The sequence below is a fragment of the Rutilus rutilus genome, assembly GCF_951802725.1.
Source record: "Rutilus rutilus genome assembly, chromosome: 17".
Lineage (NCBI taxonomy): Eukaryota > Metazoa > Chordata > Actinopteri > Cypriniformes > Leuciscidae > Rutilus > Rutilus rutilus.
This window is the reverse complement of record NC_140230.1, coordinates 22,291,506-22,314,666: the sequence shown is the minus strand read 5'-3', so window position 1 is coordinate 22,314,666 and position 23,161 is coordinate 22,291,506. Positions and strand designations below refer to the sequence as shown.

The window sequence follows — 23,161 nt, the reverse complement described above, 5'->3', positions numbered from 1 at the left end:
CGTCTGTCCGACGTCGGATGTTGACGTCAATCTGACGTTGGGTTCTGACATCAACCCAACTTTCGGCACTGACACCCAGAGTGCACCTATACATGAGCGTCGCGAGGCAGTTTCATTTCTATTGAAAGAATGCAAAACATGCAAAACCGCACAGCGTTCCACTAGCCTAGCGTGGAGCAGAGCGAGCGTTTTCAGTTAGAAGTTTAGCTTAAAGCTCAACTTCCATTGGAATCCATTGAAAACACTCGCTCTGCTCCGTGCCAGTGGACACGCTAGTGTAATATGGGCGTTGAAATGAAACGCATGTGCTCACGCAGTAGTGTGAATCTGGCGGTAGATCGCGTGTCCACAAAAAAACATAAAATAATAAACTTTCAACAAAACATTCAGGGAATTTAGAATGTTCTGATGAAAGGGTATATATATATATATATATATATATATATATATATATATATATGGGCCTAGGCTAGAAATACGTTTGAGAATTAATCACTTGTTTTAAAAGAGAAAAATAATAATTGTGTGATGCCCCTGGGCACTTGCCCAATTGCCCATATGGTTAATCCGCCAATGCTCACAGGGTTTTCGCCATTGAGATGACTTGGAAAAGTGTCCCAATCAACCTGAATTCACCACTATAAACCCAAGCTTTAAGATGATTTATGCAAATTCTTTAAAAAATAAAATGTAAATTTCTGCTTTTAAATCTTAAAAAATGGACTCATTCAATTCCATTTTATATGTGCCTCGTAACCTTGATTTTACATTTGTTTATAATAAATATGAATAAAATGAAGTCAAGTCAAAATAATTGCTTTCAGTAATCAACAGACACAAATGATGTCCATAGAACTTAACTTGTATTGAAACCAGAATATTCCTTTCATTTGGCTTATGGGATTCATTTTATTGTAACAATTAACTTTTTTTCTGAACTTGTTTCTTTTTGCTTCTAGTGTTTAATTTGCATCACATGCATTGTTTTTAAATTTGATTAAAAGCTTTATCTTAGTCTCATCTGATTACAAACTCCTTTCTTTCTGGGTTACTATTACACATTATTGGCAAACTCCAGATGTGTTTTATTTGGTTCTTGAGTAACAGCTTTTTTTGCTCCATCCTCTTGTTCAGGCCAGTGTTCTGTAAAGCTCTTTATATGATGGAGCCCTGTACCCCTTCAAAACAATCACTTTTTTTTTTTTTGCGTTGAGTTTTTAGTGACAAACCAAGCGGCAACCTCCCTGTCTCTTTCTTGAAACCAACACGGAAGTGAATTCAACTGCAATTCATCGACTGGCCGCTTGAGGCTGGGTGCAGAAGTGAGTCAAATCTGTATCTCCCCCATGTTAAAATAACCAACTTTACAACAGAAAAAAACATGTTTACAGCCTGGTGCAAATAGTGGCTTTGGTCTATACAGCTTATTTTTCCCTTCATGACAACTGTGAGGGGGGTGGATTTTTTTATAACTCATCCGTTTACATTATATTAAGCTTTAAAGTTCTGCATAATTAAGGGTGTCCACTTTTGAGTGACAGGTGGATTCCCGCTGCTGTGGTCATTAGTCATCATTAGCCGTTTGTCTGCTGTCTGTTAGCCGTCACGTTACCTCAGCTAATTGTTTGACTGTAAAAATAAATAAATTCAGGAGTGACGCGATGCCAAGATGGCGACGGTCGGCCACGCCCACTTTAGGCTTCAAAAACGGTCTTCAGAAACCTACGGGTGACGTCACGGACACTACGTCCATATTTTTTTACAGTCTATGTGACAAACCTTTATAACCCGCTATATCAAACCTAAATGGTTTGATATGCATCCTCTTCCTGACAATTGAGCCACATTCATATTTGGATATCATTTTCGGATCTTTTGCATGTTTTATTCTAGCTTTTAATCTTCTTCAGTCACATTCACTACAGCCAGACTTATTATTCAAACAGAATAACCATTAGTCAGAGGACAATCAAGTTTCAATAAAAAAAAGGAGAGTACTTAAAAAAAATGGTTAAGGGTCTAAATACTTTCTATTTTACAGATGTCACTTTCTATTTCTATTTTAGTGATGTTTGAAATAAACCATCCCAAAATACTCTCTCCTCCACATTTTCTCTTCATTTATAAAGATTTCTTGAACTTTTGTTCTGCCAAGAACTGATAAACTCTGGCTGAAACGTATAAAATCCTCCATGTTTTCATATTTCAGACAGACATCAATATTAGCGTCACCTAACCAAGAATAGAAGCACCTGTCAACCACCCGTTTGTGTTGATAACAAGTCATTATAATATATACACTTGTCTTGGATTGGTTGGAGTGATATATTACCACGGTGAGCCTTAACAGAATCCCTTACATAGTGCACTTCATAATGTTTACGCAGTGATAACTAGTGTCCTCAACGTTTACATCATTTTAGCTAAGATTGTTTATGATGGCGCAACAAATGTCTGATAGCTCCCAGCTGACCCAGGCCCACTGATATTCTTTAAAGCCAAAATTTAGCAGGAACTACACAGACATGGAAGACTTCAATAGGCACATTCTGGCAAATAAAAGCCTTGTATCCTGTATTCTGCATCTTGTTTTGAATTTATTTTCTCTGCCATTGAATATTGCTTGTTTGATGTGGCGCCAAGTCGTTTCGCTGAGAGCTTAATGAAAAATTTGGTTCCACTAAATGTCGCTTTTATTTCTTTCTGTAATAACATGGAATTTGGGCAAGTCACTTGGCCCATGAAAGATGTGTTCCATATGTCACGTGCACTCTTAGTGGTAACGTTTTTAATTATCTGTTGGTCTGACCTTTACAGAGGAAACCAGAGCAGCTTGATCTGTGGCCCTGAGGATATTATGGGCCACAACGATTACATCCTGTGACATCAAATTTATTTGATGGCACAATCTTAAGCCCAAATCTGATGTAAACCTCTGAAACCAGTCAAAACAAATACTGATCATGACCAATTGACACAGTTTAACTGCTAAGTAAAAAAAAAAAAAAAAAAGGTCTTGAAGGAACCGGAATGTAAGAAATGTATTTCAATTAATCATAAAATGGCCCTGATATGTCACTAGACATTAAGAAATCATGTTCATTTCAAATACTTATATCACTGACAACAGTAGTCCGGCCAGGATATTGTCATTTAAAAGTGAAGTTGCAGCCCTCAACTGATGTTGATGTTGTCATGTTGTGTTTTGGCCTGATGCGCCACCCTCCACCTATCTACCAATCACAAAGTCAGTAGTGTTTCGGCATCCGGGTTGCCAGCTCTGCTCTAGTTACTACAGCTGCAGCTACAAACGTGTCGGATAAAAAATGTCTAACGTTACGAAACCTAAAAGACCTCATTATGAATCCGAAATACGCAAAACATCTCTCATGAAGCATAAACATAATTAACAGAAAAAAAACGTACTGTGTAGAACTCGTCACTTGCCATTGGAAGCTCCTTGTAGCAGCCTACGTTCCTGCTGGATCCTGCAGCCTAACTGGCAACCTCGAGTCAGGGGGGAGGGGGAGGGGATACACCGCTCTACAGTAATTTGAAAGTGATTTCAGTACCAGTTTTGGCCACAATCTTACATACGGTTCCTTTAATATATCCCTCTCAACAGTTTACGATGGAATGGCTCAAAAGACAAAGTAAACCAATCAACAGCTTTAGTGAAGAAAAGCAAAAATCACTATATAGAGTAGTGGTTCTCAACGTTTGACTTGAAGTGAACTTGACTTGACAGTGAAGTTGACTTCACTGTCCAAAATGTATTCAAAGTCCCCTTTAAATACGCTATGTTTTTTTTGTGTGTCAATATATTAAATTAATATAGTTGAGAACCACTGATATAGAGGATGATGAAACATTTAAATAACTCAAATTTAAGTAAAACAAATAAAATAATTTAAGAGCATAAGAAAAGAGTTTATTGAATGCATAGGTAAATTATTTATATATATATATATATATATATATATATATATATATGTATGAGGAGAATAAGTATTTGAACACCCTGCTATTTTGCAAGTTCTCCCACTTAGAAATCATGGAGGGGTCTGAAATTGTCATCGTAGGTGCATGTACACTTTGAGAGACAACCTAAAAAAAATACAAATCCAGAAATCACAATGTATGATTTTTTAACTATTTATTTGTATGATACAGCTGCAAATAAGTATTTGAACACCTGAGAAAATCAATGTTAATATTTGGTACAGTAGCCTTTGTTTGCAATTACAGAGGTCAAACGTTTCCTGTAGTTTTTCACCAGGTTTGCACACACTGCAGGAGGGATTTTGGCCCACTCCTCCACACAGATCTTCTCTAGATCAGTCAGGTTTCTGGGCTGTCGCTGAGAAACACGGAGTTTGAGCTCCCTCCAAAGATTCTCTATTGGGTTTAGGTCTGGAGACTGGCTAGGCCACGCCAGAACCTTGATATGCTTCTTACAGAGCCACTCCTTGGTTATCCTGGCTGTGTGCTTCGGGACATTGTCATGTTGGAAGACCCAGCCTCGACCCATCTTCAATGCTCTAACTGAGGGAAGGAGGTTGTTCCCCAAAATCTCGCAATACATGGCCCCGGTCATCCTCTCCTTAATACAGTGCAGTCGCCCTGTCCCATGTGCAGAAAAACACCCCCAAAGCATGATGCTACCACCCCCATGCTTCACAGTAGGGATGGTGTTCTTGGGATGGAACTCATCATTCTTCTTCCTCCAAACACGTTTAGTGGAATTATGACCAAAAAGTTCTATTTTGGTCTCATCTGACCACATGACTTTCTCCCATGACTCCTCTGGATCATCCAAATGGTCATTGGCAAACTTAAAACGGGCCTTGACATGTGCTGGTTTAAGCAGGGGAACCTTCCGTGCCATGCATGATTTCAAACCATGACGTCTTAGTGTATTACCAACAGTAACCTTGGAAACGGTGGTCCCAGCTCTTTTCAGGTCATTGACCAGCTCCTCCCGTGTAGTTCTGGGCTGATTTCTCACCTTTCTTAGGATCATTGAGACCCCACGAGGTGAGATCTTGCATGGAGCCCCAGTCCGAGGGAGATTGACAGTCATGTTTAGCTTCTTCCATTTTCTAATGATTGCTCCAACAGTGGACCTTTTTTCACCAAGCTGCTTGGCAATTTCCCCGTAGCCCTTTCCAGCCTTGTGGAGGTGTACAATTTTGTCTCTAGTGTCTTTGGACAGCTCTTTGGTCTTGGCCATGTTAGTAGTTGGATTCTTACTGATTGTATGGGGTGGACAGGTGTCTTTATGCAGCTAACGACCTCAAACAGGTGTATCTAATTTAGGATAATAAATGGAGTGGAGGTGGACATTTTAAAGGCAGACTAACAGGTCTTTGAGGGTCAGAATTCTAGCTGATAGACAGGTGTTCAAATACTTATTTGCAGCTGTATCATACAAATAAATAGTTAAAAAATCATATATTGTGATTTCTGGATTTTTTTTTTTTTTAGATTATGTCTCTCACAGTGGACATGCACCTACGATGACAATTTCAGACCCCTCCATGATTTCCAAGTGGGAGAACTTGCAAAATAGCAGGGTGTTCAAATACTTATACATATATATATATATATATATATATATATATATATATATATATATATATATATATATACATACACACACACACACATACACATATACATACACATACACACACCTACCAATACATTTTACTAATGACCTATTTACACAAATTCCATTAAAAGAATAGTGGTATCATCTACTACAGATTCAAATACACGTCCACATACTGTACCCTCCATACAACATATCACTTACCTAGTCGGTCACTTACCTGCAGTTTTTGACTACAGCAAAAGTAAAGCAATTTTCCTATAGTAGACAGTTACCATGCCATGAAGTACTGAGTTCAAGTCAAGCAAAAGAAAAGTTCTTCATGCTGTCGCTCTAAGCCAGGATCCACTACTGCTGCCCCTACTGACAGCATAAGAAATCATGAAAGACATTCTGATTGAAGGTACATTTTTTCCAGAGATTACCAAAAAGAATAATATAAATAAAATTAATAAAAAGTAATGTGCAAGAAATTCTTTCAGTTATCTTTTGGTCAGGAACATTTCATTTTATACAAAACAAACAGGCCACAGTCCAGATGTGAAGAACAAAGTGTTTATTTTAGTGAACCTTAAAGATCAGAATAAATAAAGGGTGAGCGTTTTCTGTGTTATTCTTCTCTCTCATGCAGAGAATCATAGTGTCATTCCACAGTACCTCCTGGAGGGTTGCTACTTCAAACTTTAAATAATAAAATTGCCCTATTTCTCCACTATCGTTTGGTGCCCAGCATGGGGTTGTAGTGCATTCTTTTGTAAACCTGTCTAAACAGACTTCCTCCCAGGACCGAGTGCCGCAGAACATGGCCGCTCCTTAGCTGACCATTGACAAAACACAAATACTTTATGTCCAAAAAGAGGCTTTGGTCAAATGATCCCTTAAATATTCACAACTACCAACACTGAAATTTCAACAAAAAAAAATAATATATATTAATAATTCCATAAATTACTAATAACAGTTGATGTGCTAATTCAAAGATTTATCATTTCAGACAAGTAAACAAAATCATGTACAAAGTTGACAAAAATAATATGAACACCTGCAAAAGCAAATACATTTGGTATACACAACAGATGACCCCCCTCACACCCCAAATAATCTGTTCAAATCCAGGGCTTTAAACACAAAAACAGTCTTATAATCAAGCCGGTTAAGATGTGTAAAAAGCAAACAATAGGCGTTGTGTGAGTACCAGGCGAACAGCATCGTCTCTCATTTGAACTTCAGGCCCCGCGTTGGCCTTTCTAAATGTAGTGCCGAGAGAGTGAGGAGTCCTATGAGCGTTCCTGAAGTCAGCGGGCTGTGCAGCCAGAGGTTGGCAGGTGAAAGGTGAGAGATAAAGGTTAATTTAGGGAGGGTGACCTTTCTGTGGTCCACAGGAGCTCGATGTAGGGCCATTTGGTCTGTAGACAGCGCTTGACTGGAGTGTCGTCTGTACGTACCATGGGGTCCTCAAAACCCATGACCAAAGCAGTGCCCTCGACATAACTCACCTGGTGGAGAGAAACACAAGGGGTGAACATGCAACACATTGGCATACATCCAGTCAACTTCCTGACCTTCTAAATAAAACCTAACCCCTGTTTCTGGAAATGCCAGTGTTTCTCTCTCTGTATGTGTCTCATTAGAGACCTGGCCTCCTGCTATGACATCATCAGACATAAGACAGTCGATGACTTCCATATGGAGGGCGTCATATTGCCAGGAAGGAATCTGCCCTTGACAAAGTGTCACGATAAACATGCGCCCTCATTTTTCTGAACATTTTGTGTTGCTATTATACATTGTGTTACCCAAGTGAAACCTGTAAATCCATTCACTTATATAAAGGCTGCATGTGTGTTTCACAAGGTCTAATAGTGCAGTATTGAGTGTGATGGGAGATCCACTGACTCCTGATGACCTTTAAATCCAGGAAATAAGCTTCGCTCTCCACAATCATCAAGACTCTGAGACATCCCTTCACACAGAGACAAACATCACTCACCAAGCAACCCCCCCCCCCCCCCCCCCCAAGTTAATTAGCATTGCCTAATTCAACCCAGTCTTGAGTAAAAGCCATAAAGCTCTATGGCACTCCCTCTGGTGGCAGCCACAAACATCTCTACACCAACATTACCAGTCTATTATGCAGTGAGGCTCAGACATGCTGACAGCACAAATCTCTCTGTTCAAGTCATTAGGAAGCAGATCACACACTTGCAAGACTCCACTTGTCATTTTTCTTCTAAATGGCCAACTAACCTCTGCTCAACCCTGTGTTTCAGCAAAAAAAGTTGCTTTTGTCATCAACCATGAACGTTGCCATCAGTTTTCCGAGAGTTAAGAGAACTATCCATCAAAACAAACACATTGATCTCTGTGACTACAGATAGACAGATTGATTAAAGAGTGCAAAAGCAGCAAATAGGCAGGTGTAGAAAAGTATGTTGAGGGATGATCTTTTGAACTTTGAAGATCTGAGAGTGCAGCTTACTATACTTCTACTATTACTTCCATATTTTTCAAGCAGGCCATTTTACCAAACCCCACCATTCTTCATTTTACAGCTGTACTCTAGCTTTTGGCAGTAGAATGCAGCAGAAGGAAGGGTGACATCTTCTAGCTGACTAGACTGTAAACTATAACCAGCCATTTCCAGGCCCAATAAAGCGCTACAGTACATCTTGTTTGAAGGCACACATTCATCATGGCTGCCAGTCAACTGTGATCATGTGGAACAGTGAGGTTATCCATGTTAGTTAAAACATGCCATAAAACTTGTCAACACTCTTTGTATGTTTACTTGAAATAATCCAAATATTTCCACTAGCCTGACAGATTTCATGTTTTGAGTTTTTTTTTGTGGCATATTCACCTGAAGATAATAGTCTACTGTTGGTCAGCTTGCCTTTGTGTTCAGTTATGTCTATATTTTTAAATAAATATTTATTTATTTTCAGACTAAAACAAATGCATGTGTGCATAATCAATCTTGCTGTATACACAATGATTGAATAAAAGAAGTGACTGAACCAGTACCACATCAAGAACTGATTGGTTCCCACACTTTTTACCAATGAATTTCCAAGGACCAATGAAAAATGATTTTCTGGAGATATCACTCATATTTTTTGCTGTGCATTTCTAGTTCACAGTTTCTAGTTGAGTATAATCTTAAATATCTAATAAACCAGGAATATTCTGGAAAGCATTTAAATCCTGTGGAAATCTGCAGTTTTCTCTATGGGCAAAGATTCAGTCCTTCAAACATCTTATGAATGTACACTACTGTTCAAAAGTTTTTTTTATGCTCACCAAGATTGTATTTATTTGATCGAAAATACAGTAAAAACAATATTGTCAAATATTATTATAATTCAAAAGAACAGTTTTCTGTTTTAATATATTTTAAAATGTAATTTATTCCTGCGATGGCAAAGCAGTCTTCAGTGTCACATGATCTTTCAGAAATCATTCTAATATGCTCATTTGGTCCTCAATATTTTTGTGGTAACTGTGATAGATTTTTCAGGATTCTTTGATGAAATGTCAAAAGAACAGCATTTACAGTATTTGAAATAGAAATCTTTTGTAACATTGTAAATGTCTTTACTGTCACTTTTGATTAATGTAATGCATTCTTGCTAAATAAAAGAATTCATTGTGACATGAAGCAGGAGTGCTGGAGGAAGACAGAATGAGATCAGATCCCTTTGGATGATTATATGACTTGAGCAGAAGGGAAATCTGGGCTTTGGTTTCAAATGCCAGTATGGTCCATGTTATGGCCAGGAGCTCCTTACATTTGCAAGGTGTTTTGTTCCTGAGAAAGGCCCCTGTGAATATACGAGTGGCACAGAGGAAACCTCAACAATAAAGGCTGCACACTTTACTGCTGCTGGCTAATGCGTTTGCCAGAGTAATGAAGAGTAACCTGTGTGTCCTCAGGGACCTGATGTGGCAATTCCTACCCATTACCCCTTAACTTCTGTCAATCTCTTTCTCACACACATGCACTTCCGCTTGGGTCACACACACTCCTTGATAAATGAATGCATGAGGTCGGCGGGGTTCCTTAGTGCTTAAGGATGGCATGTGTAAATATCATTAGCATTCTTTATGGGACATAAGACTGGCATGATACATGAAAATGATTCACAATGGTAAGGAAAGCACAGAAAAGACATGGAATGAGAATAAGTACTTGAAACAACACCAGAAAGCATAATAAAAGAGTCTTTGTTTAATTTTTTGGGGGATTTAAATGCTTTTTTGTAAACAGAAAAAAAGAAAAGAAAAAAAGATTAGAATAGAATAGAATAGAATAGAATAGTTACCACTTGAATTTTAACAACTGCTAAAAATGTGAACAGCAACAATAATAAAGTTCAATCTTCAACTTGTTCCTTTTTAAAGCATATTTAAAAAGTTCAAGCCGGGTTTTTCCATTTAATATTGGAGACACTTGAGAACATGGAGAACATTATTCAAAATATTTCCTTTTGTGTTGCACAGAAGAAAGAAAATCTCATATGTGCTTGGAACGATGGGTGAGTAAATGATGACAACTTAATTATTGAAACAGTTTCAGCTCTTCGTGGCTTCAATATACTCTGCCCAGTCTCGAAAGCTGTCGACACTCGCAGGAAACACTTGGAACGTTAGTTTGGGTTTCAGGAGGCTAAGAGGTCTTAGTGGTGTGGGCCATATGACGGGGTGGCTCACAAACTCCACATCCCAGGAATCAGACAGGATAAGACTGACCCACCAGCGCTTTCATGCCAGCAGGGGTAATATGTTATTAAAGTGTGCTTGCATGAGTGGCCATTAGAAAGCAAGCGCAGTGTACTGTCTCTTACCTTCTCATTGTGGTTAGACTGCTTCAGGCCATTATAGTGATACACAGGAAATGAGTCTGGGATCACGGAATCCTGGAAAAGAGGACGACACGTGTCAGTGCGGACATGTACATCATCAGATCTGTGGAACATCAGCAAACTGCTCTATGTGTCCTTAAACACTGACATATACTGCCTATATCTGACTCCATCTATAGGACGTAACATTTCAGTGACTTAAGACAACTTAACCAAAACATCCAATTCCAGCTCAAACATCACAACACACTACATAAATTCAAATCAGAGAGCCTAAAACAACGGTCCAGTGGATGGTTTTAAATGTAATGACATGCTCAATGCTGACAGCACACTGAAATACATTACTTTAAGTCCAAAACAATCACACCCCCATCCCGTGGAGCTGCTGAATAGACTCGATTACAAACCGGAGCCAGAACTCAGCAGACCAACTCAAACTAGCAGCAAAACCCAAGCACACAGTCTTGACAGGAGCCAAATACTTCTGTCTAGCCCCCATACCACATGCCTGCCTCGATGCCAAAACTACAACAGCGAGTCGAGTGCGTGCATGTGTTTGAGTGGGCCTGAAATAGGGTTAGAGTATTTGATTTGATGGTAAATTGAGGCCTTTTTTGTATGTATCCCTAAAGCCCTAATCTATTTAACATAGAGCAGTGGAGCTGCAAGTCCATGCCAACTATAACCGTCAGCTTCTCCCTCTCTCTCTCTGAGGGGCTACATGTACATAGATTTTATCTGGGGCTGATTGTAGGTTTATTTGAACGCAATGAAAAAACAGTAAGAAAAAGCAAACAATGTTGAGCAAGAGCAAGAATCAAGGGGAAGAAAAAAAGACAGCTGGATAGCCAGGATAGGAGAGTTAGCCCTGTTCCAAAACCTAGTGAGTTGCCTTCATGTCTACTGCCTGCATAGGCAGTATCCAAACCAGTACACTTTATAAGGGAATGATTTTAAACTCCCTACATTGGCTGCAACTCTGAGCACCACACAAATACTCAACTCACAGTTGATTCCAATAGAGTTTGATGTTAACATGTTACTAAGATAATGGCATATTACTCTAACAAGCTCTAATAAAAAAAATAAAAAAAATGTAAATATAGGTGTATATACTAGGGCTGTGAATAAAAAATGCAAGAATAATGCAAATGAAAAAAAAATCTATACAAACATAAATAAAATATAAATATTAAATTAAGACAAGTAAACAGTGTAATAAAATCAGAACTAATAATCAAACTACAAGCAATAGCACAAATAAACAATAAACAAACAAAAAGAAAAAAAAGTAAACGACTAGTATTTCCAAGTCAACTAGTTGTTGAATTGTCTCTCACATACCTAAACAGAACAAAGATACAAATTAAATAAACAGGAATTTTCAGGCAAATCTAACAGTAGTTAGATACAGATTAGGTACAGAAATTGAATAAAGTAATCAAATGTAAAAAGCACTGGCTGCATTGTCTTCACTGTATAAATGATGTCCTGTATAGATTAATCCTTATTAAAGTTACAAACGTTATTCAGTCAAGAGCAGAGAGTGATTTTTTTCAGAGTGAGTCTTTTGTAGTTTGATTAACATTAAAAACGGACAGCAGCAGGAATATTAGGCTGTTGTCATTGTAAGACAATGCCCAGATCCAAAATACTGATACTGTTACACATCCATTGTCTTTCTTGACTGTCTATGTTCACTTAAGACATAACCGACTAGGTTTACTAGGATACTTGCCAAGACCGGCCTTTTGACAATTTTGTGTGAGACAACGACGTGAAAGAGAACGTGGCATGTGTATTTGTATAGAGTCAGATGCAGATTTCTGGGCGTGTGCTTCTAACAATGGCGTAGGTTTGATTTTAACATTGGTGGGGACATAAAAGGGCATTTTTTGCACTTTTGACCGCAGTTGCATTTCATCTAAAGCCTTTATATAGATATGGAAGCCAACCCACTCATAACATAATTTTGATTACGTAACCCAAGAATATTAGCTACAATTCAACGTTCTGTACTTTATGATAGAATACCAAAACAAGCACGTAACAGCAAAAACATTTATTCAAGGATTGACATTAAGGTTAAGTCTAAATTTACTATAATTAATCAACAGTTTAACAGAGACACAACTTTAACTTTTCTCTGTCCATAGTGCAATCGACAACATCTCTCTTTCAGTGTTATTTTGTGGATATTTCTGCTAACAGTTTGCTTCATACATTCAGTTTAACGACAATAAGTTAAAGAGGTTAAACTTCATCATTCAACTGAACTATGAATGTAGGCTTTGTTTAAAACATCTTACTCCATCCATGCACTAAATGCACGTCCTTGAAAGAACGCAGTTTTCTAGCGTATTTACTTTGACTTCTCGGGTATCAATGGTATGACCCATTTTAAATGCGTGAAAATGACCACAACAGTAAAAATATTTTAATTGTTTAATGCTAGGGATAATTCAGTAGTCTAGCGTGTCAATTCTCTTTACGTGGCATGTGTAAGCCTCTCTTTGGAGGCTTTGAAAATGTCTAAAGACTCCGCTGCTCAAGTTGACTTAGGCAGGTCATTCCACCACCAGGGAACAGTCAAGGTAAAGGTCTGTGAAAGTGATTTTATGCCTCTCTGGGATGGCACCACAAAGCGCCATTTTGGTCAAATGTTGTAAACTTATTTGAACATTCAGCATGTAAGAGGCTTAGGTACATGTAATACCTGATCAGGAAAGAACTCCAGCAGAAACTGACCCAACAGAATAATACCCAATCCCTCTGGATCCAGCTTACTCTTCATCAGATTCACACTGAGAGAGAGAAAGAGAGAGAGAGAGAGAGAGAGAGAGAGAGAGAGAGAGAGAGAGAGAGAGAGAGAGAGAGAGAGAGAGAGAGAGAGAGAGAGAGAGAGAGAGTGAGAGAGTGAGAGAGAGAGAGAGAGAGAAAAAAGGGGGATCACGAGAGGTATAAGTTATTGTGTGTGCACGCGAATGCTGCATGTTTTCTGCATGTATTGCTCATTGGCATCCTTGGCCAGTAGTTTGCATGTGTTGTCTGAGGCTGTAGTCAAAATTAGCTATAATCATGAATTATGTTCAGATTCATACAGTGAGTAATGCTTGGAATCTGACTAAAACAACTTCAGTGATGTTAAAACAGGGTAGACTTTTCCTTTTAAAGTCATACAGCGAGACTGATAACATTACTAATGCTTTCCAACACAAACTCAGTAATAAGAGGATGATAAATGCTTTCTCATGCAATCACAGGTCACTTTAACTTACACATAAAAAATTAAACAATAATAATCATTTGCCAAAATGCTGATTATATTGTATGTGGATTCAGAAGAGGCCAAAGCAGGGTTCTGACTTCACTGATACTTGTCTAAACTGCTTTAGACAGAACAGGGTGCTGTGTAAAAACAAACACATGACCTAAAATTTATTGTCAATTTAACGTTCATGTAACAACACCTTTGAAAGGCTGAAGTTGTCTTTCAAGCTGTCAAAGTTTGATGTGATTTAAAAAAAGCAGGTGATTTGAAATCAATCAGATTTCACTGGGAAGCTGTTTAAGAGGTGAAGGTTTCAAAGAGCTCTGGTGAGTGGATTTAAATGGGGCTTTAGATGAAGGACCCTTTCTTCATCTAAAGCCCCATTTAAAGGAACATTACTCTCTAAAGCCCTATTCGGACGGGACTAGTTTAACATGGAGAGGTGGGGTAAAGTAATAATTACCAGGGCTTCTTGGTGATTTTAGTCCCATCCGAATGTGCCATCTCAGTAATCATTACGGACAATAGGTAATACTAATCCCGTGCGAAAATAGACCCGCTGTAAATATGTACTTAAATATTTAGTCATTTCCTGTTTAAAAGTAATTTTCCGCGGTTTTTCCAAGTATGGAGATGCTTGAAAAAGCATTCAGTTGCGTTCTAGACGCTGGGACAATGCTGTGGCAAAACTCAAGTGTTTTCCACATACTATTCAGATCAGAAAGAAGATCGAAAGCACTTGTTAAAGGCACAAACATCTTTTAGCGTTAGGTAAGTGCCTATTACCAACACAATCCAATCTGAAGTTAATTAATACATCGTTTGACCGAACATAACGGTTTTATATATAATATATATATATATATATATATATATATATATATATATATATCTTGTTTGCACACGTGATATCAGGAAGCAACGTAATACACACACGACGACAGAAGGTTGACGGCGATCGAGTTACTTCTCAAATCGAGTTACTCCTCCCACTTCTGCTAGTTTTACTGAGATATTTTATCCCATGCGAATTGCCAATTACTATTACAGACGTCCTGTGGTAAAATTGCATTACTCCACCTACCCTTGTAAAGTTAATCCTGTTCGAATAGGGCTTAATTCTCTTCTCTGCTCTACATGAGTCTGTTTGAGTGGCATGTGAACACAAGTTGTGTAAAGAGAGGGGCATAGGTGTTTTAACATGAACAAATCTGTTCACATCACATTATGATACAAATGTCACATGTGTGAATTAAGCAATAAAATATAAGATGATGTGCTATATTTGTAAATTACAGCAATTTATTGCTTTAAAAATGCTTACCGTAAATAATACTATATATACACACATACATACACACAACTGTTCAAAGGTTTGTAGTTGGTAGGATTTTTTTTAAAGAGTTTTTAAAGGAGTTTCTTATGTTTATTAAGGCTATTTCTATTTTACAATATTTTAAAATTGAATTTGTTATATTCAAAGTTGAATATTCAGCAGCCATTACTCCAGTCTTCAGTATAACATATAATAACCCTTCATAATTTATACTTATTTGCTGATTTGGTGCTCAGGAAACATTTCTTATTATCAACAATGTTTAAAACAAGTCAAACTGCTGAATATATCTATCTAATTATATTAACAAACATTTTTTTAAGATAATGGCAGTTACTATATTGTGTATTTTAGCACTGCTGGAATAATGTACAGACCAATCAGCACCCAGGACTGTAATGATCTGTTTTATAATCAAAAACTTCATATTTACACACTCAAACACACATATAAACTTACTAGTCTGGCTCGGAGACGAGATCCAAGGCTTTCATAACATCTTCAAGCAGCGTGTCTGGAATGAACCCATTATCTGAAGATGAGGAGAAAGAGGAAAGAGGCAGATGGTTAGAGCTTCTGAGAGTCTTGATCACCACCCACACTGTCTGACTGTGTCTTATGCCCAACATTAAACATGAGTTTCATCTCTCTAATCGAAGCCATTCTGCCGACCACGCACACATATGTGCACAAACATGCCCAGACAATGGCTGATAAATAGATGGATGTGTGCTGTATGTTGTTTTTCCTCCTCTCTGGTCTCCAAGTGTCAGACAGGATGTTTGCAGAGCAGCTGGTATGCTAAACTCTTTTCCGTTCACTATAAAATGGACTCTCTCCTTCAACTTTCCTGCAGTGACTAGATTAAGAACAATAAATATCTGTCCCACGACATGAAATTAGATACAGTCATGCGTTTTGAACAGTGCGTTAAATAGCACTTTGGCTAAAATAATGTCTATATTATTGCCATAAAGGTATTCAAAAAAACTTTACTTACAATGTGATGGATTTCTGAGAGAAATAGAATATTCAGTGGGAAATAATGCACAGTGGATTCATTGTGATGCACAAGTTTCGGAAATTATTCTTTAAGACATGGGACATTTATTAGGAAAGTAAACAAGGTTCATTTTGATATCATGTTGTTTTAGCATTTTAGCAAGCATAACACTATGCTACAGAATGTCACTACACTGCTACACTGTCAGATGCTTGAGAAATTATGCAAGTGTTTTTTCTCCTTTAGAGAAATGGAATGCGTGTAAAAGATCTAATTTCTGTATTTGGAGCTGGTATAAACACATCCAAAGTGTAGTAACTGAAACTGAGCTGAAATACACTGAGCTGATTCTCATTACACACACACACACACACGCTTAGTATTGTTCTTATTAACGCGAGGAAAAGGAATGTTGTTTACGACGCCAAAAGGCAAAAAGATGCCAAGCAAGAACATCTAATCTCGTTCTTGATGACACTTTGAATGTGTGTTGTAAATTAGATACTTTAAATCAAAACTTTGGAAGACGACTTGGATTCTCACTTTGACACATTCAATGATATATAAACAGACACAAAACTCTTCTACCTGACATGAGACTGTGCAGTGGGCGATCTCGGCTCCAGGTTCTCCTTTATTCCATCAAAAGCCCTCTCTAGCTATTCTCAATATTATCATCAGGAGTCTTAGATTTAATACAAGAGCAATAAATATCAGAGACAACAGACTTTAGAAAAATAAAACACTAACAGGATATACAGGCAAAGATATACTGCACTACATATGACTAAGGGAGCATCAGGGGTTTGTTCATAAAGCTAGACTGCTGACTTTGTCATCTGAGCTCCATGACTATCTTAAATGATAAATCATCATGTGAGACCTTCCTCCCCACAAATCCTCAGCAGAACTGCTAACAAATAAATCACTGCTGGTCATTTATTATATAGGACATATTTGCAGACATTTAGTCTGCAATCATTACTAGAGAGGAAGTAATCAGTGGGTTTGTTATGTTAATATTTGTTAATCTGGGGAAAACGACAGAAATTTTGGGATAATATAAAGATAAAAAAAACTGAGTAAGATTTTATTTTTAATTAATACTTCATTCAGCTAGGTCACGGCTTCCATAAAAATATTAAGCAGCACAACTGTTGTGATAAAGATAGGAAATGTTACTTAAGCAGCAATTCAGCATATTACAAACATTTCTGAATGATCATGTGACACTGAAGACTGGAGTAATGACTACTGAAAATCCAGCTTTGCCATGTCAGGAAACAAAATTACACTTTAAAGTATATTAACATAGAAAACATTTAAAAATATACATTTTCACAATATTTTTGATCAAGTAAATGTAGCCTTGGTGAGCACAGGAGACTTCTTTCAGAAACATTTAAAAATCTTACTGAACCCAAACTTTTTAAAAGTTTCTGCTTGGTGAGAACCTGAGAGGTTAAAACATTTTTGTTTGTTTGTTTGGGAGTTATAATATCACTGTATGATGAAATGCATATTTGTAATTCAGTTAATATGCCAGGATCTGTCAAAGATCAATTGTGTGAAATGTTTTGTTTTGTTTGGACTTTCTATGTTAAGGTTTGGCTTGTAAACTGAAGTATGTTTAAATAGTGGCAGTGAAACCATATGTTGGTGGATGTGAGGGAGTCTGCGAATGTGCATTCTTGTCATTATGACTGATATCTGGCCTTGTGTAAAGAGATACTGTGGGAGAGTCATCAAAAGAATGGAGGACTTAACCTTATAAACCTAAAAATGTAGCCACCGACTTGCATATCTGATCCCTAAACATGCTCTCACTCCCTTACACTTGTAGAATTCTATGTCACTGCTCTTTGACTCTGCTGAAATAACGCCTTAGCATCAGATCAAATTTGGCCTTTTCTTTTCCATTTCCCATTCTCTCCTCCCCCAACCTCAGTAACAGTAAAACATAAACAAACACGGAAAGTATTGGATCTTTGCACTGTCTGATAAGCTGCAGAGATAATAAACTTGCTCTGTTTTGTGAAGCTACAGCTCATCTTCCTCTCAGAGAATGACAAGTTGACTCAGCTGCTGGGGTTGAGTTGACATTTTGAGTTTCTGTAGTCTCTTAGGCCGTGTGTTCACAAAGGGAACATTAAAAACGTAACATTCTCATTTTCAGGAACCATTGTATGTGGGTGGGACAAGACCCATCCATTATTTTAAGACCAATGATATTGACCCACTCACATCAAGCGCTCACAGCTAGGTGTTTTCAGATCGCTAAAAACGCTTTAGTGGACACACAGCCATTTTCGCGCTCACAAACACAATCGCAGACAAATGAAATGCTAAGTTTTGAACAAATTTACCTTCCGGATCAAAGGTCTGGAATACTCGTCTGGCCTGCTCCGATGGGGACTCGGGGGCAACCAAAGCCATCTCCTAGAGAGAGAAGGAAATATGAAATAGAAATGAGTGTTGTGGTATGGGAGGCATTTTTGCGATGTTAAAATACTCTTATTCCAAGTTTAATGTGTAGAGACAAAGATAAGCTGTTCATAAGTTGATTTCCTGTTCATGAGTGGATAAGGGAGTGCTGAGTTCATTTGGCCTGAGTGTGACCATTCTCTTTGAGGAGCCGGGAGACATGAACCGATGATGCAATGTGCATTAAGCGCCTTTGCTGAAATATGACAGTAAAAATCTGAAAATGTTTACATTTTGTTTGTGTGTGCATTTGCGAAGTGACTGAGTGAGTGATTATGTTTTGGGAGTGTGTAAATGATTAGGAGATAAACTCATAAATGACAAAATTGTACTTCCACCAAAAAATCTTGTAGATCTTTAATGAAAACAATCTTCTATCTCTCTCCCACATGCACACAACTCACAAACAGACTACGGATTTCGCTGATTAATAGAAAACAAACCAAGATCCATGTGTGTTTGTTCTTGGGACAACAAAACACATCTGTGTGTGTGTGTGTGTGTGTGTGTGTGTGTGTGTGTGTGTGTGTGTGTGTGTGTGAAAAACGACTCAAGCTGGAATATGCAGAGTCAGCATGCACAGCTGAATCACGTACAGCTAAAACAGTTCACAGAGTTTTCCATCTGTACATTCCAATAACGTTCAGTGTCATTTAGCCTCATATAGGAATCAAGATTCGGAACTACTGTAGACAGCATTTTTGGGCAGCATTTGAACATTCATTACAATGTAGGCCTACAAGATGAAAGAAATATTCAATATCATGCACTACAAAGTATCGATAAAATATATCCACCTCCTTTAAAATGTACTATTTAATCTTTGTTTCTTTAACCACCAAGTGACCAGAAAGTTTAACCCTCTGGGGACCAAAAACGCGCCTGCGCGTTTTGCTCGTTTTTTTTTTTAGCAATGAAAAATAAACACAAAATGCTCTGTTAATTTTGATCTTTCATTTTCGTGTAATACATCAATCGATCCTGTTCAGTTTCTATTTTTTTTCTGTATACTCACAATAAAAATAAAGTGTTTTGCTTTTTGACAAATAAAGAAAAACTAACATGATGCTATTTCTGCCTTCTCTCTGTCAGTAAACTCCCATTTGAAACGCGTTCGAAAATGATCTATAACTCCGCGAAAATTCAGTCAAACAGGGAAACAGACCCACGGGCATAAAGCTTGAGATTGCAGCTTTTAAATGAAGTAATTTATATAAAAAACAAATATTATCAGCTTCTGTAATCTGTATAAAAAGAGAGCGACTCCAGTCGAGCTCATTACGAGATGATTCACAGTAATTTGACCACGCCCCGGAGAGCGCGTGCTATTCAAACGCAAATTCTGAGAACCATTTCAGTCTGTGAAACGCCCACATCAACTGTAAACAAAGAGGCATAATATAGCCTACCTTATGGAGAAAATTTTCCGTGCTGATATGAGGAGCAGATCCCGCTGAGGAGTGAGGTAGGCTAAGTTATCCTTTCTCAAGTGTTAATGTGGAATAACGTTATGGAATAACGTTAGTGTAGGCCTATGTAAACAAAAAGATGAATCGCGTTTCTATAATATGAATCGCGTTTCTGTGAGATGAATGAAGGGTACATATTTGTAAAGACTGTTTAGCCTAAATATGAATCGCGTTTCTGTGAGATGAATGAAGGGTACATATTTGTAAAGACTGTTTAGCCTAAATATGAATCGCGTTTCTGTGAGATGAATGAAGGGTACATATTTGTAAAGACTGTTTAGCCTAACGTAAATATGAATCGCGCGTCTGTGTGTGAATAAACTGCTTTGCTAGAGCCTACTGAGATGAGTAAAAATCGACTGAAATATGTTGAAATAAAATGTATTTGTATAAGCAACGTATTAAACTGCAAATTAACATTTATAGGCTATGCCCTAATATTTCATAAAAACAACGTTACAGTCAGGCGAAGTATGAAAGACAATATTTTGTTGACTAGATTTGGGTACAGTTTTTACTGTAGAATATACTGTCACATCAAATAAGCTTTTCTGCTCATATATATAAAATACTATTTTGTCAAAAATAAAGTCATAGACTAAGATGTTCCAATGTTGGCTATATTCAAACTAATGAATACATATGATAAAATGTAGGCCTATAATCTTTTTTTTTTTTTTTACAAAGAAAGAGTACTTTTTTTGCAGAAATATTGCTGAAATTGTAATTATTGTTGTAATTGTAACCTTTTTAATAAAATAGCAAAACATATTTACAAGATAGATGTAAGCAAAATCTTAAATGGTCAATATAAGTCTTCTTCTAAATATATAGGCTATTTTGTCCTTGCATTGTGGCTCAGTCAGTGTCACACCTGAATGAATGGCTAATTATGCAGAGTCATTATGCAGAGTGGGTGGGACTGGGTAATCTAAGGTGTAAACTACTCCTCGCCCTCGCATATTGGCTTTCCAAGCAAAACCTGTTTTACACCATTTAAATCAATGTATTTTTTTTTGTGAACGATAAAGCAAGACTATTTTCACATAATTTTGAAGCTAGAACTCGAAGAGAAAACATCCATTAGTCAAAAGTCTTGTGGGCACATATTTTGTATGAGTTTTGTGGTCTTATTTCAGCAACTTTCATTTTTATTTTTTTAAATAACCACGCATAAACATTATTCTCTTAAAAATACAAACAACTACATACATGTTGCTCGCATATTATGGTAGGCCTGTTTGTGCTATATAGAGTGAATTTACACCTTTGCCATTAACATGTTTATAAATAACTGAAAAAAGCACAAATGTCAGAGCATGTCAGAACATCTCAAGGGCCCCAAAAACAGCTTGGTCCCCAGAGGGTTAAAATCAGTGCCATTTCAGTTAGGATGGTGACTAATAAGGTAGTTGCCTATCTAGGCAGTAAAAATGTGGAACAGAGCTTGAGTGATGCAAACTTAATCTGACCTGTTTTGAACCCATTCACTCTGTCTTTTACTCACACACTTTCTGATTCCCATTATTAGAAGGGGAGGCAGGGGATTATGGGGTTAACTAGTTCTCATGCTGACTGATGGTAAGAACCAGGTCAAGTTATCAAAACACTGCATGGGAATTCATCAATACTCTTTGAATGTTGAGAACAAATTCCAATGGTAATATGAAGTAGTGTCTGTAATTAATAAACCGAAAAATACTGCTGTTTAATTGTGTGTATACAAGTCTGCATGTTCTGAGTGAATGAGAGGCAGTTTCGTCTATACAAATAATTCAAAGTTTTTTTATAAACGAAGTGTTGTATTTTCATTCGATTACATTGTAGTTTTGATTAAACTGTTAAAATTGAACTAATTCATTTGTTTAACAGTTTTGATGACAGATTTGTACTAATTATTGCTTACATTTTAATAAATAAATAATACATTTTAAAAATTCAATTAATTAGACATTTTTTATTAAAGGTCCCATGGCATGAAAATGTCACTTTATGAGGTTTTTTAACATTAATATGAGTTTCCCTAGCCTGCCTAAGGTCCCCCAGTGGTTAGAAATTGAGATAGGTGTAAACCTGCTCTGCCTTTGAGAAAATGAAAGCTCAGACGGGCGAATCTGGAATCTTCCCCTCATGTCGTCGTAGGGGGAAAGGTTACCTCCCCTTCCTCTGCTTTGCCCGCAAAGAGAATTTGGTCAGCCCATGAGAAAATGAGCTACGACCGTGCGAGAGCAATATGGGTTTTTCCTCGAGAGACATCATGGCTTGCAAACGAGTTTGGATGTACAAATGAACACAAAAGTATTTTTTTAGTTCCTTCATCCGAGCCTCTGAAAAACCAGTGGGTTATGTGAATTTCTGATGTGGAATTGTTCAAGTTCAGTTTCGTACATAGAGTTTCTATACAGAATCCACTGCTCTATTGCTATAGCAAGATGCTAGGAGGTGAAGGGGTGGAGGTGGGTGTAAATGTCTGTGCGACAGACTGCGGAGGATTCGTTGAATGAGCTTAAATACTATAGTTGATTAGAGTAAGTGGAGTAACAAATCAGCTGAGCGTCATCACAAAAACAGTGATGTAATGAAACATTGACAATTTAAGTTTGAAGGGAGTAAAGCCTCTGTCCCTGGACCCCCCTAGAGGTACCGAGCTCCACCCACCACAAAAATACTGTGGGAAACACAATAGGCTATATATATATATATATATATATGAAAAATACAAATTTAATTATTATTAATTACTATTAAAATACATGATCAGCCATTTTACCACCTCCGCCTTGTTCTGAGCCAGGAAAAACCCTGCTTGGCAATCACCCACAACACTTAGGCATCAAGTTTTGCACAGGCAAGACCCACTCTCATTTTATTAAGAAAATCTAACAGTCTAGTAAAATATGAAGTGTTTTACTGCAATCAAAGAGAACAAACATTAGCAATGAACATACAAACACGGTCATGGAAGAGTGAACATAAACACAGGCTGTGTACTTTCACAGTATGCTTTCAGTGCAAAACTCACAAATATCTCCTCTTATTTCACAGAGAAAATATACAGCTCGCAGTCACACTAAGACAGAGGGACAGAGCAACCGAAGAGATAAAACGATAAAAAGAAA

The 23,161-nt window shown here is 37.4% G+C and overlaps 1 protein-coding gene across 1 annotated transcript in view; it reads right to left on the bottom strand.

The window, feature by feature from the left end:
- Window positions 1-6,153: 6,153 nt before the first annotated feature.
- The window catches only part of mindy3 (MINDY lysine 48 deubiquitinase 3), a 46,183-nt gene continuing 29,175 nt past the window's right edge, over window positions 6,154-23,161 (bottom strand). Inside the window, exons 11-15 of the mRNA XM_084385130.1 lie at window positions 18,456-18,528; window positions 15,546-15,618; window positions 13,196-13,283; window positions 10,459-10,530; window positions 6,154-7,110 (exon numbers count right to left, since the gene is read on the bottom strand). Of these exons, the coding sequence (XP_084241256.1) occupies window positions 6,961-7,110; window positions 10,459-10,530; window positions 13,196-13,283; window positions 15,546-15,618; window positions 18,456-18,528 (456 nt within the window). The 3' untranslated portion in view covers window positions 6,154-6,960. The remainder of the gene's footprint in view (window positions 7,111-10,458; window positions 10,531-13,195; window positions 13,284-15,545; window positions 15,619-18,455; window positions 18,529-23,161) is intronic.